At 35.7% G+C, this 16199-nt stretch overlaps 1 protein-coding gene across 3 annotated transcripts in view; it reads left to right on the top strand.

The window, feature by feature from the left end:
- LOC128988369 (SUMO-activating enzyme subunit 1) overlaps nucleotides 1–15939 on the top strand; it is a 162603-nt gene extending 146664 nt beyond the window's left edge. Inside the window, exons 2-3 of one of the 3 annotated variants that reach the window (XM_054409609.1) lie at nucleotides 1137–1167; nucleotides 14581–15939. In XM_054409609.1, the coding sequence (XP_054265584.1) occupies nucleotides 14587–15612 (1026 nt within the window). In that variant the 5' untranslated portion in view covers nucleotides 1137–1167; nucleotides 14581–14586 and the 3' untranslated portion in view covers nucleotides 15613–15939. The other 2 variants (XM_054409611.1, XM_054409610.1) reach the window with 2 other exon arrangements.
- The last annotated feature ends 260 nt before the right edge of the window (nucleotides 15940–16199 follow it).

Raw genomic sequence — 16199 nt, 5'->3', positions numbered from 1 at the left:
CATTGATCATATAACCTCAAGACTTGTGGTAGTATGTTGTCTTATGCGCAGAATACAAAACATAGTGGATCATCATATCCTGATGAAAGTTTATTATGGCTGCTTTCATAGCGTATTGAGTTATGGCATCGTACTTTGGGGCAACAGCAGTGAAGCAAACAGAGTCTTTCTACTGCAGAAGAGAATTATTAGAATAATTTGTAAAACCCATTTTTTAGAACATTGCAGACCACTTTTTATTAATCTTAAAGTTCCCACCCTTACCTCCGTTTATATATTGGAATCAGCTATGATGAAATGGAAATTTCCGGAAGTCTTCAAACGCAACCACGAAGTACATAATTACAACACCAGGCAACAAAACCATATACACCTGAATTGTCACCGAACATCATTAGTGACAGCTGGACCACATCACACTGCAAGTAAGATATATAATAAATTGCCGGAAAAAATAAGAAGCTGCCAAGACAAAAATGTATTCAAGAAAAACCTCAAAAATTATTTAATAGAAAAGGCCTATTACAAGCTGGAAGAATTTTTGGAAGAATTAAGAGAAGATAGGCCCTACCTGAAAATTAAACAATTTTGACGACCACGGCTGGAAAGCTACTAGTGGGATCAACACAAGTATACAAGTAAGTAAGTATACAAGATATTTAGAAAGAAAGTCAATAGAGAATTCTACAATGATTTAATTTTACAAACCACTAAAGGGTGATGGTATAAAAAATTACAGGAAAGATTGCCAACAAAACCATGGTTCACATACAATTAAAACTCAGTAGGATGGAAATGAAAACAAAAATACAAACAAACTCAACAGGAATCATTGATTGTGCACATTTATGTTCAATAACAAATCTATGTAAACTAGCAAAAGCCTTAATTGCAGGATGAATAATTGGAAGCAACAAGCAACCACAACTCAGTGTACATCGAAGCTGACTGGTCTACTAACCGAAGCCTGCTGAGCAAACTGGAGGAAAAAAAGTGCAATGCAAGCAAGCGACCGATCAAACACTACCACTACACTACACTTACTCACTCACTCTCACTACAAAAAGCAAGCAAAGCAAAGCGCAAACAAACAGAAAGAAACAAACGATAACGAAAAACGAAACACGAAACCAAACAACCAAACCGGCGACTCGGTGAGTGACGAAGGTGAGGCTATTATTTTGGCTATTTTAATAGAAATATTTAACTTAGAGTCAACTTAGCATATTAAGTTTATTTCATCTTTCTTAACTGTGTGTTGTGTGTAGTCCAAATTGGAAGTAAACTTGACATTTTGAAATTGGGCATAAAAATAGGCCTAGGCCTACCATACTGGTCAAGTTGATTTGATTTGTTATTGTTTTGGATGCCCGATCCACCTTAACCCTCCGAGTGTCACGTGTTTTGGCCTTAATGTCAGCCTATTTTTTGCTCATTTGCAAGGTTTTATTAAAACTGATCTGAGAAGCTTAAAAACAATGTTAATTATACTGTTCTATATACCATTTTGTTTGGAAAATCTTGGGCTTCAATATTATATATAAAACATAAGGAAGATTTAAAAAAAAAAAAAAATTTTTAGGTAAAAAAATGTATAATTTCGAAAATTTTCAAAAAAAAATAAGTTTGCGCTCAATGAAATTGTATAAATTATAGGCCTATAAATATTTGAAAATAGCCACTTTGTTCTAAATTTTATGAGGATTACAAATCTATAATAATATAAGGAAGTAGATTTGCAAATAAAAAAGTTATGGGCAAAAAACAGATTTCAGTACATAGCGTTTGGTAAAACTGAGTTTTTACTACTTATGTTATTTTGACTTTTTTTTACTTTATTTACCTAAATTAGACTATTTCGAGCACTTTTTACATTTAACACTTTTGGGGGAAACGCCGTTTTCACCCTCAAAATCGCGTTTAAAGTTTGCTAAAATTGATAGCGGGACGAGGTTAACAAGCCATTTTTTGACATTTCATTTCTGGTCTGGTCAGCAGAAGGACGAGTCCAAGAGCTTAGAGGAGGGGAGTAAGGTACAGTTTCTTAATTGAGCTAAGCCAATGATTAAAGATATCGATTGGAAATATCGATTAATAATATCTATTATTAACTATTTTAATTATAAAATAAAACTGTCATAACTTAACATGACTAACCACACTCGCTGATTATGAACAAATCGAATTAATGTTTACTAATCTAATCGATAGTTTGATCGATATTAGCGTAGTATTGTTGCTTCCTTCCACCATGTGTTGCGGTATTAGTGTGATATTATGGGAGTATTGTTGGAGAAAGTTGTTTACCTTTTAGTTGTGAGCAAAATGGTGGAAGAAGCTGATGCAAATTTTTGTGAAAATTGCGATGCAAATTTATGTGAAAGTTGCGAAATTAGTTTGTTGGAGACGGGTGCGTGGGATTATGACCGGGTGGTGAGGTTTTTGTTGGACCATGGAATTTTCCACCGATCCGTAAATTGTCCAAACTGTGGTAGAGTATGCGTGTTGGACAGAATAAATTTACGGTACCGGTGCCAGAAAAGCCGACGTGATCCTAAGAAAGGAATACGGAGATGCAATTTTTTCTTAAGTGCGCGGAAGGGAACCTTCCTAGAAAGATCCCATCTCCCTCTAGAGAAGTATGTTCAGCTGGTGGCGTTCCTGCTTCTTTTAAAACCCCCACGACACTATTTGATTAGGGAAGAACTAGGGGTATCCGACCACTTCGTGGTCGATTGGTATTCCTTCTGCCGCGAGGTCTTTATTGACCATTCTCAAAGAAACTCGGCCATGATCGGAGGGCCGGATAAAATCGTAAAGATTGATGAGGCCAAATTCGGCAAACGAAAATACAATCGCGGTAGAGTTGTGGAGGGACAATGGGTATTCGGAGGTGTAGAGCGCGGGTCAGGGCGTAGTTTTTTAGTACCGGTAGACACAAGAGATGCCGACACGCTCTTGGCAATCATACAAGAATGGATTATCCCTGGCACGACCATTATCATCGATTGTTGGCGTGCCTATAATTGCCTCCAACACAATGGTTTCAACCATTTGACGGTTAACCATTCCGTTAATTTTGTGGACCCTCAATCTGGTGCGCACACAAACACAATAGAGCGTCAGTGGAGAGATGTGCGCCATACAACGCCCAGATTTGGTGTGAGAAAAACCCATTTCATCGGTTATTTGGCTGAGTACATGTTCAAGGTCAAATACCCCTACAAGATCAGACTGCACGAATTTTTCCGTGCAGCTGCTCAGCTCTACCCTCCACCTCAGTAAACCCCCAAAACCTTTGTACATAGTGTAAATATTTTCTTCCCTTTTGAACTATTTGAACTATATTGAAGTAAACCCCCAAAACCTTTGTACATAGTGTAAATATTTTCTTCCCTTTTGAACTATTTGAACTATATTGAAGTAAACCCCCGTGTACATAATGTAAATATTTGCTTCACTTTTGAACTATATTGAAGTAAACTCCCAAAACCATTGTACATAGTGTAAATATTTTCTTCCCTTTTGAACTATTTGGACCATATTAAAGTGTATCTTGCCATCTGGGTGTCGTCTTGTTTGGTGAGTAGGCCTAGTCTTTTAAACTACGTTTGGTTATGTAAGATAAGGTTAAGTTATAATTAATTTGACGGAACTGTTCTGAACTAACCTAACCTAACCAAACCTGCTGTATGGTTTCATAAATCTGGCCATCTGGGTGTATTCTTCTTTGGCTAGCAGGATTATATACTACGTTTGGTTAGGTTGGTTAGGTTAGGTTACATTAGGTTATAATTAATTTGACGGAACTGTTCTGAACTAACCTAACCTAACCAAACCTGATGTATGGTTACATAAATCTGGCAATCTGGGTGTATTCTTCTTTGGCAAGCAGGCTTATATACTACGTTTAGTTAGGTTGGTTAGGTTAGGTTACATTAGGTTATAATTAATTTGACGGAACTGTTCTGAACTAACCTAACCTAACCAAACCTGCTGTATGGTTACATAAATCTGGGTGTATTCTTCTTTGGCGAGCAGGCTTATAGGCTATAATACGTTACGTTAGGTTAATTTATAATTAATTTGACGGAACTGTTCTAAACTAACCTAACCTAACCAAACCTCTAGAATGTGTAAGCAAACTCCTTTTGATGTCAGAAAAGGCATGTCAGGGTGATAGGTCGTGCTGTATGTGATTTGGTGACTGCATTAAGTCCTTTGAAGGTAGGTTAGATTAGGTAAGTTAAAGTTTAGGTTATAATGTATCGAGTTGTTAGTTTATGTTGCCTGCAGACTGTTTTTGTAAAATTAAAATTTGGCGAAAAACACTTCAAATTACTATTTCAAAAATGCAAGCATTTTTGAAATAGTAATTTGAAGTGTTTTTCTCAGGATTTTAATTTTACAAAAACAGTCTGCAGGCAACATAAACTAACAACTCGATACATTATAACCTAAACTTTACCTTCCTAATCTAACCTAACTTCAAAACACTTAATGCAGTCACCAATTCACATACAGCACGACCTACCACCCTGACATGCCTAAATAAGAACTACATGTAATTAGTCCACCAGTCCATCTCTATATCTCCATAATGTGACGAAATTCCTATTATAGAGAACATCTTCTTTGGTGAGCCAGGCGGGTACAGTTTCTTAACTGGGCTTTACTAATATCGATTGAAACTATCAATTCGATTAGTAAACCTTTATGCGATTTTTTCACCATCAGCAAGTATGGTTGGTTAGGTTAGGTTATGATAGTTTAATTTTATAATAGATATATTTAAAAATATTGATTATTATTCAATATTTTCAATTCGATAGTTTCATTTGGTTAGGTTAAGCTATAATTAATTTGACGGAACTGTTCTTAACTAGGCCTAACCTAACCTAACCAAACATGCTGTATGGTTTCATAAATTATAGTCTTACAAGATAAAAGGCATGTGTTGAAGACAGGTCGGGTTTTCTGACGATTCGTGACTACATTAAGTTCTTTAAAGCATTTTCAAATCGTTTCCTTTTTGTCTAACCAACTAGGCCTACTCCAGATATAAATAACAATGTGGTGTAACACGAAATAAACAACCCGATTACCTATAACCCACACTTTACTTTCCAAATCTAACCTTACTTTAAAACACTTAATTTAAGCCAGGAATCCTCATAAATCCCGACCTGCTCAAATAAGATCATTGGTCAATTCCCCTATGTGTTTCATTAGCTTTATAAGTTAACTGTTGTTTTTTCGTTGACATTTCATTTGTACTTGCATTACTGTACCCTTACCGTGAAGTGGATGTAGTAGAGTAGAGGTTATAATACCTGCGAGGTATTATCGGATTAAATATCGATTTGGATGTTGTTCGATATATCGCTTATTAAATCATTATTTCTAATCAGCTGGTAACATTTTTAGAGCCCGAGAGTAAGTAGTCACCGGCATATCCCTCCGCTCCTTGTTCCTTGCCAAAGCGTTAGAGAAAGTAGTTCCATATATTTTCTCAATTTTCAGTGATTTCAGCTTCTTAAAAAAATGTTTTAAAGGTATTTTACCGTTTATAAGGATCGTGGAAATGTTTTGGGAAGGTTAAAAACAGTCCAGATTAAAAAATACACCACTCAAGGCTGCCAATATTTATTTTGTTCTTTTGGAACACAATCTATGAACGTAATTTTAATTTACCTACCACCATAATGGCCATATATGGCCTTATTGTGATAATTTTTGGCAAACTTTAAACGCGATTTTGAGGATGAAAATGGCGTTTCCCCCAAAAGTGTTAAATGTAAAAAGTGCTCAAAATAGTCTAATTTAGGTAAATAAAGTAAAAAAAAGTCAAAATAACATAAGTAGTAAAAACTCAGTTTTACCTAGCGTTTAGCTAAGAATGCATAGCCCAACCATAGCTAGGAATCTGGCTGATAATTTACATCAATATCACTACCTACTTCTTCAGGATCATCAACCAGCACTTCAAAACCACTTAAATCTTCTTATAATGCACCACGTATATCACTACTTTTGATTTTTAACACTAAAACAATGATAAACGTAATAAAACACATCAGTCATCGGTCCGAGGGTAACCTAGCTGTTTACAAATACACGCACGTCAGCTCAGTCAGCTGTCTGCTACAATATTTTCGGAACTAAAATGAATAGTGCTTAGAGACAGACCTCTGCAGAAAGCTTAGAATATTACGGACAGAACGATACCTAACTCAATCCAGTACAGTCCGATTCAGTTAGTCATAGAGCCTTCGCCGTAAACAGTGTTCGCGAGTCGCTGCAGCGACGCACGACACTATACAAAGTGCGTTACGCGTCGCTGCAGCGACGCATGACACTCGGAGGGTTAAATAAATAAAAAAAAAACTTTAAACTGTTCTTTGACACCAAAACTACAACTTTCTTCAAAAATAACTGGAAATTATGTCGAGAACCATAATGCTCTGTGACCACACCATAGGCTTACCGTCCATACCTGTGCTTCGTAATGGGAAGAGGAAGAGAGCAATGGGAAGAGACCGCTTAAGAGAATAGTTATTGTTCCATAGGCCTAGATCTGCTGTATGTAGGCCTATATAAACTTTTAATAGTTAGGACTAATCCACTAAAAGTAGCCTAGGCCTATTAACTTAAAGTATTTAGCCTACTTGTTACTTTCGTTTCCCATAAATTTTTTGGGAAATAAAGTCACATCACAACATAACATTCAGTCTTCAGTCTGCTTCCTCCTGCCATGTCCACGGCAGTGCGAGTAGGTAGTTGATAGGCCTATCACTTAGGCTAGTTTTTTATGTTTTGTGTAAATTGTGTGGCTAATTATTTGATATAGGCCTAGCCTATCTACAATGAAATATCTTGTAATTTTTATACCGTATGTCTACTTACAGTATTTTTCACGCTGAATCCAAAAATGCCTTAAGTTTTTGTCGGAGAGATTCCTAAGTGGTTGTACAGTTAAATAATTGTAATATTAAGCTTAATTTTTGTTGATTTATCAACATATTTGTTGTATGGACGAGTCCAAGTTCTAGTGGCGACTTACACTAAAAGGGGTGGAAGGTTTGTGGAGTGGAAACAGCTGTCAGTTGTTTACATTCAAAACTAAATAGACAAAACCACACACGGCGCCATGAGAGCAAAATCAGAGTTACAATATGCAATAACTAGATTTTTAAAGTAAAATGGACTTTGGTGCTGTTTAGAAAATACAATAAATCAACTATGATAGGGCCTACATAAACTAATAATCACGTGAACATAAATTATAAAAAAAATAGAATTTATTCGTACGTAAAATATCAGTAAGTAATAGCCTAGAAGCTATGCCACTGCCGACTTGATCATCGTCCTCATTCCAATTCTCAACCATTGACTAATGCCTCAACGTCTGCTAATGAACGTGCCATAGTGCATAATCCCTTAGTACCTAATCCCATTGTGTCTAAAAGTGAAAACGTGCCACAGTGCATAATTTAATGTAGGCTATCAGCAACTAATAAATGACGTTACATAATCTAATCTAATCTAACCTAACCTAACCTAACCCAACCCAACCTTAATATTAATGTTTAAATCACATTTTATGTCAGAAAAGGCATGTGAGGAAGATAGGTCGGACTTTATGCGGATTCGTGACTGTATTAAGTGTTTTGAAGTGAGGTTAGATTAGGAAGGTAAAGGTTAGGTTATAATGAACCGACACATTAATTTATGCTACTTCCAGACTGTTTTTGCACAATTAAATAGTAGGTGAAACACAATGAAATAATGATATAGAAAGCATTTTGCTCTCCTGCTCACTCAGTCCACAGTCCACATACCGACCTATCCAGACCACGCCATATTACCATCAGTATAGCTCAAAGAATCATAGATTCGTAATATTAACCTTCGTTTTACGGCCACTTATGAATCTCTCCGACAAAAACTGATAGCATTTTTGGATTCAGCGTGAAAAATGCTGTAAGTAGACATCTAAAAATTGCTTAGGCGTCCAGCAGTTACTGTCATAACCTAATCTAACCAACCAAACTTGCTGATGATGAAAAAAATCAAATGAAGGTTAAATTCTGTTCATAAAATAAAATTATAAATGCCAAAAATCCTCACAAAAGATGTACAGTTCAGAAGAAATGGCATTCAAAACAAAATGTTTGACTAAAATAAAGGTTAAAGGAGTTTATGGTGGGATTCGAACCAGGGACCTCTTGCATATCAGCCGAGCAAACTATCCACTACACCACTAACACCGATGGTTTTAAGTTATATCGTATTGATGTGGTAAGTTAATGGCGTTCTGGGCCCCCAGAACCCGGTGACGTCACTGCCAGACGCCTAATCCACGTCCGGTCACCGAACGCGTATCCTATGTGTTTATTTATTCTGACGACACAACAAGTGGATCTTTTTGTTTGCCTGGCTAGTGCAGAGGCTTAAATAGCTGCCGAAACTTATGTAGCAATTACTACATCTTAATAGTTGTCTGATGAGGTATGTTTAACTATTATTTGTCATATTAACACAATCCTGGGGCAATGAAACTGAATTTTAAAATCATAGGCCTACCAAGTCCATAAGATTAACACCTCACAAACGGACTCAAACCTAAAATCCATCAGTATTCAGGAAAACACAAACTTATGGTTTTTTGGTACCTAATTAACTTAACTTATATCGACCTCCTCTTTTATCACAAAACTACAATTTTTTTTTAAATGGTCGAGATCTCACGCTGATTTTAAAAATGGTTGTCGTTTTTCGCGGAAAACATTTTTTTTATATAAGTTAGCCTACCATGTTGTGGGTATTCAAATGGTGGGGAATTTCATCCTGAACAAGAATATGCAATTTTTATTACGATCGCATTGCTATTAAAATATCACTGGAAAAGCGGGCCGCTGGCTACTCATATACTGCCGCATAGCGCTAGCATTGCGGGTGACTCTAAGCCATCGTGGAATGCGGGCTTTATTTTAGGTTAGGATTGGTTAGGTTAAGTTAGGTTAGATTAACCCTTCAAGCGCCGCTGCCGAGACGCGCCATTGTCGTAGCTTGAGTGCCGAGCGTCTCTTAGCGAGACGGTTGAGGCTACGCGAGAAATTCTGGTGAGAGGCAATCAAAGGGTATTTTTTAGGTTAAGTTAGGCTAGGTTAGGTTAGTTTACTTACAATACTCATGATAATGATAAACTAACGTACTAACCTAACCTAACCGATCCTAACCTGAAATAAAGCCTAAAATAGGTTAGGTTAGTTTATCAATAACATGAATATTGTAAGTAAAACTAACCTACTTCACCTAACCTAACTTAACCTAACCTAACCTAACTTAACCTTACTTAACCTAATGCTCAGCTAATGAATAGGCTACTCACACCTTTGTTATTAAACATGGCCCGCTTTTCAGGTCGTAATAAAAATTAGATATTCTTGTTCATGATGAAATTACGCACCATTTGAGTAGTAACAACATGGGTTTTGAGAAAAAACAATTTTTTCCGATTTTCAGGGAAAAACAACAATAATTTTTTAAATCAGCGTGTAATTACGACCATATTGAAAAAAAAAATTTATTTCGAGATGGTCCGGAGGTCGATATAATTACCAGTTTTTTTTATAGCCTACGGTATTTTTAAAAGGTTTGAAACATTTCACAATGATTTACAGTTTTAACCTGAAACTAGCTGAACCCGGCAGATGTTGTCTTGCCTTTGACTATTTATAATTTAAGTACCGTAACGTTTAATTGTCTTATTGTATATGAAGTGCTTATAACTAAATTAAAATACGTATGACAACTAATGAAACACATATAATACAAAGGATAACCGATTCTTTATTATTGCTCTTATATTAATGCTAGGTTATGCTAGCTTAATTATTAATGGTTATTTTCATTCATGGTTATTAATGACAGTATTTTCAAGATGATCTCGTTCCCATGGCTATATCACATCCTGGTTGAATTTCGTTCGCTACGCTCACTCACCTTTAGGTTGGTCAAAACTCGTTTGCTGCGCTCACTTGCTTTCAGGTTAGCTTGTTCCCTACGCTCACTTGCCTTCAGGCTAGCTCGTTCACTACGCTAACTCGCCTCCAGGTTGAAGTTCGTTTGTTATGCTCACTCACCTTTTGGTTGCAAATTAGCTGTTGTCATAAATGTAAAAGAAATAATAGTGCTGCACCCTGTTGGTAATCCTTGTAACTTTAATGCTATTGAACATCATAGAACAGAACCAACTTGTTTAATTGAAACAGCTGTTAAGATTCATTAATTCCATTTCTCATAAGGTTAAAATGGGAAACTCCAGAGCCACTGGGGCGGAGCCGATTGGACAGATCACAAAATTGATGGTGTATAAACCTTTTCCATGAAATTCCACACGTATGTACCACGTTTCGTGGCAATCGGTTCAGCGGTGTCTGAGTTTATCACTGCCAAATATATATATATACAAACATCCTCTTTTATACTTATAGATTACCTGAAATTGTATAAGGCCGCGGCGGGCAAAATCTGGCAACGTCGCACCCGAGGCATAGTCCAGTTGGCCCCCACCATTAGTTTGCACTGCTATGGTGCATCACCCGCTATACTGTATATTAAACCGTTTGTTTGATACAATTATAGACAATATGGTATTCGTGGTGACAGTGTATTAAATGCTTCTCAAGTTTGGTTGTTGCCGGGGTGCAATAGTAACCACACAAAAGCATTAAAAACTGAGGGGTATAGGCCTATACAATTATTTCACTTCCCTCTAGAAGGTCCACGTCGAGTTGAGTGGGTTAGAGCCAATACATTTACACCTAATTAAGTAACGTTTCTGATTAAGAAAATACACGTTTCCTACCTTAATAAAACCAAACGTAAAAAATAAGTTATTGGATACAAAATATTAACCTAAAATAGCAATAGTAATATTGTAAGAACAAACAGTTTTTGTACTTGTGTATCATCAAAATGAAAAATCAATACACTATTGATATTGATAATTTAAAGTATTTTAAAGAGGCAAGATGTTTTCAAAGTCTTGCACAGTTGTGTTTTGTACATTTTAATATGCATGTATTGCATACATTAACTATTCATAGGTGTTGAAATAGCTTTAATTTCTACCACAGTACAGTTCTACATGATCATTCAATCACAAAAATTTAAGATGTAAAACAGCTTTGCATATCTCACACTTAAGTTTGAAATTATAATCTTAGGCTACTAATATTATAAATGTGAAAGTTTGTGTGTTTGTTTGTTTGTTTGTTTGTTTGAAGGTCAATCACGCATAAACCACTGGATGGATTGGGCTGAAATTTGGCATAATGATAGCTCACATTCCCGATTAACATATAGGCATATCCTTATCTCAAAAATCCCTTCGGGCCCCGCCCCAGTGGCTCTGTAGTTCCCCATGTTAACCTTATGCGTATTCATATTTAAATGGAATTAACGAATTTAGTCCGCTGTTTCAACTAAAAAATTTGAATCTATGATATACAAAAGCAAATAAAAGTTATAAGATTTACCAACAGGGTGCAGCACTATATTTTTTTTGCATTTATGTAAACAGCTATAGTTTGGCCGCTTAGAAAGCGACCTCCTCCAGCATTGGTTTAGCATTAGCGCGCAGGTCGTTTTCTAAGCGGCCGAACTATAATTTGAACTAAGCAGCAACAAACAACTGTGATACGCAATGAGAACTGTCAAAGTAGGATTGTTTACAGTTTTGTTTAAGTTTTTAATGTCATGAATAGTTTGTGATTTTTTTGTAATTTGTAATACTTTGTTTTTCTTTATTGTTTAGGTGAAGAGTAGAACATTATGGCTATGGTAGATGTGTAATACCATAGTATACCGTCAATTTAAAGAAGCAAATTTTATCAAACTTTGTCCTCCCTCATTGCAAACGAAAAGCTTGAGTATAACTGCAATAAGCAATTTAAACTTACGCCAACCCCGTACGAAGGACGGGTGCTCTGCTAGTATTATCTATATATTAATAGGCAAGCATGTTCCTTTAAACCCTTTTTTTCTCAGCTTGTTGTGTGCATCGCAGGGGAAATCTACACATACTGTTAAAACAATATTTTCCTGTAGATGTGTAGAATCCCTTTTAAACATTTAAATAGACTCAAAAATTAGCAAAAAAAAAATTTTTAATTAAAAAAAATTAACATGGCCCCTATGGGTTGCCATGCTGGTGACGAAATAACGACAAAATGAACAGAAAATCAAAATAAATGGAAGAAATTCCAATTACATGTTTTATTTACAGCGTGGATTGAAAATAGAGAAGTCAGTACATTACATATTTTGCATCATAAAATTTAAAAGAATGTCAGGGGAAGCCTAGGCCTATTTGTAATAGTGCTGTATTTATTTTTCATAAACTCATTAGGTTCCAAAATGGTTCCGTTTTTATTATACAAATGTAATATCACTTGTGCATAATATTCAGGGTTGGAATTAAGTGGTGAATATAAGTTACCTATATAAATCTGTATTAATTAGTATTTTGTAATACAATCTGAAACATTGTAAGCGACATTTTATGCTAATATGTATCTTATTGAACTGGTTCCATTTTCATAGCTTTGTGAATAAGCGCAGTTTTGGCGAAATGTTGCACATTTTACTGCTGGCTACCAGGAGTTGGACCAGGGTGGGGATGAGTCGTGGCATTGCCACATCGAAGGCTGCGGCCTTATACTAGAGACAGCTATGATTAATGTGATTCAACAAACTACTGTATGCAATAACATGGATGAAGAGCTCAGATGTGTTAACAAACCATTCCAAACCTAAGTGCAAACAGCACAACATTAAACCACGAGTTGTAAATGTCGACAAACATATCTTTCTCACTAGCAATAATGCTCTTTTCGGCATTCTATGACAAGGTCATAACAATTCAAAACTTAAGTAGATAGACTCCTGAAAAGAAACAGGCTATTTTGCTCTTTCATAGGTATAGTCTAGCCTAATTATTGCATAGAATTACCAACCCACTTTAAAAAGGGGCGCGTTGCTTGCTTTGAGTTTTGGGGTTAATCCAGCCCTGGTTAGGGTCTTATGTCTGAATTTTGATTTTTTAATCTAGAATATATAATACATGCTTGAATTAAGAAGTTACTGTTGAGTTTCGTAATTGTAAATGGCAATGAACCAATCTCAGATCATTGCCAACAACACAGAATATTCATCACTAATATCAATAGCTATTAATGCTGTTAAAAATATTCAGAATCAGTAGCTTTTTGAGGATTTAAAACTTGACCCAGCTGTTCCTCATCATTGGGCGTAAAATAAATGATCCTGGCTAATGAAACAGCTGAACTTGTCAAAATTCATGTTTCTGGCCCATGGACTATTTTATTAAGACAAAAATAGGTCTTTACCTACCTCCGTCAAATAGTCCAATGATTAAGAATTGCTCAGTAGCTTACGCATGTTTTGTTGCGAAGACAACATTTTCAAAGCTTGCAACTCGTCAAGAACACAATTGAAACAAACACGACACAAACATAAAAAAGGTTACGAATACACAATCAAACATTTAGATTGCGCTATCATGATAATACTGATTTAGTCCGGCGCGGCCAGTAGCTGACTGGACTCCTTGGTAGCTGAGCTTGGTAACAAAACTACACGGATCATCTCACACCATTCTACACTCATCCTTAACTCATATTTGGATTGAAATTGTAGATTGCGTTCCCATCTCAATGATTGATAATAATTGAAAAACTATACAGATCATATCACACCATTCTACACTCATCCTTAACTCATATTTGGATTGAAATTGTAGATTGCGTTCCCATCTCAATGATTGATAATAATTGAAAAACTATACAGATCATATCACACCATTCTACACTCATCCTTAACTCGTAGTTGGATCAAAATTCTAGGTGGTGTCCCTTTCTCAATGATTGATAATAGCCTAATTGATTTTCAAATTGCATGTCTTTTGTGTTATATCATAGATAAAACGTACTTTGGTCGTATCTTTTTAGGAGGGCCTACTATCAAAAAGACAAGTAGCATTATAACTTTTAAGTTAATTAATTTGTAATTTAATTTTGTCGTCCTTTTAGCGAATTTCCTATAGGGAAGTAGCTATTACTGTAGTACTCATGGTAAGACCTGGACCCTGAACCGATTTAATTTTTCATTTTGACGTCCCCGTAGCAGCAAACCTAAGCACTTGTTAAATCTGATGTTATTTAAATAGGGAATAAATATGTCTTATTTATGGAAGTATTTTAGTAAAAATGTAATCAGACAAGTTGAAATTCGCTTAGTCTGCAGGTTTGCTGTGGCGGGGATATTGTATTCATATTATTAACGTATTTTGGTACAAAAATACTTTTTACCTTCCCTGTAGCAGCAAACCTGAGTACTTGTTAGATCTAAATGTTTTTTATTTTTTTATTTGGAAATAGATTAGACAACTTAAATGAAAATTTTAGTGAAAATCCAAAGGTTTGCGGTGGCAGGGGTATTTATTCATAAAAGACCAATTTAGTATTGTTAAATTGTTACAATCTGTTGCAGTTCAATATGGTTGAAGCGAACCAGTACAACTTGACAGAAGATGAAGCAGATTTGTATGATAGACAGATCCGACTTTGGGGCCTCGACTCTCAGAAGAGACTGCGAGCTGCCACTGTTCTTCTCATTGGATTGAAGGGTCTCGGTGCTGAATTCTGTAAAAACATTGTCTTAGCAGGCATTAAATCAATTACTCTTATGGATGACAAGAATGCTACTGAGGAGGAGAAATTTAGCCAGTTCTTGATTCCACGAGAGAAACTAGGCAGCAACCGTGCTGCAGCATCCCTGGAACGAGCTCAGCGACTGAATCCAATGGTAGAGATGAAAGTAGACAGTGACAGTGTTGATAGTAAGACAGATGAGTTTTTCACCCAGTTCCATGTAGTGGTTGCTACAGATTGTGACATGGATCAACTTTTGCGTATAAATAAAATTTGTCACAATGCCAATGTCAAATTTTTCTGCGCTGATGTGTTTGGATTTTATGGCTACATGTTTGCTGATCTTCAGACTCAAGAGTACATGGATGAGATAAAAACAGTCAAAAAACTTTCCAAAGCAATTGGAAACAAGAAACAAAAGTTACAGGATACTGAGATGGTCACAGTAAACAAAAAGGGTACCTTGCACTATCCCACCCTTCAGGAAAGCCTTAAGGTGTGCAAAAACATCGCCAATATGTCAAAAAGAACTCTGGCCGATATGGTCTCCTTCTTCCTTCTGAAGATTTTGTTGAAGTTCCGAGCTGATGTTGGTCGAAATCCTCAAGCAGCAACAAGAGTAGAGGATCTAGAAACTCTGAAGAAAATTAGGGAATCAGAAATGCAAAGTTTTAAGGTTGCAGTTGACCAAGTTCCTGACGAGTATCTTTCAAATTTATTTTCCCAGATCAGTCCTATCTGTGCTATCCTCGGAGGTGAACTTGCCCAAGAAGTTATCAAAACAGTGTCTCAGAAGGGAGAACCCCATGACAACTTCTTCTTCTTCAATCCTGTAAGAAATCACGGTATTGTGATCAAGAACGGACATTGAAGTTCTGCTTACTGCTACTCTTGAAAGTTTTCTCTATTAATTTTAACTGTTCTAAATATTATTAAAAACTATAGTTGTTTTGCAATTTTAAGTCTGAAGTTAGGAAAGTGTTTTGTGTGGTCTAAGTTTCAATGTGATCATCTAGTTAAAATAGTTATATAAAAAAATGAAAAGCAACTTACAAGTGTAACATTGAACTGGTTTTGTTTGAGATATTGTAATTGAATAATCTTATAAAACAAAATTCAGTAACACATTTTTTGGAAACTAGCCACTGTTATTTTTAGTATTTTTCTTAAAGATTTGTAATAAATATGTAACGGTCAACTGTTTGCTTATGTTAACTTTGTTCCTGTACAATTTCAACGTTTACATGCACTAGGCCTAATTAAGTCAAAATAAAATATACCTCAGAAGTACAGCAGAGGCCAAATACTGCAATTATTAATGAAAACAAAAGTTAAGAAGTAAGAAGGGTAATCTGGCTAAGAAGATACAGAAACTGTATTCCTAACTGGAATATATTATTTTACTTTAAAGTTGAGGTTTACAAACAAATAAACGACTATCCTTTTTATCCTTTTTGT

The sequence above is a fragment of the Macrosteles quadrilineatus genome, unplaced genomic scaffold (genome assembly GCF_028750875.1).
Source record: "Macrosteles quadrilineatus isolate MER2022 unplaced genomic scaffold, UCM_ALF_1.0 Scaffold_3__2_contigs__length_128488019, whole genome shotgun sequence".
NCBI classification, from domain to species: domain Eukaryota; kingdom Metazoa; phylum Arthropoda; class Insecta; order Hemiptera; family Cicadellidae; genus Macrosteles; species Macrosteles quadrilineatus.
Note: the sequence above shows the minus strand (reverse complement) of the source record. Positions and strands in the feature narration are given on the sequence as shown.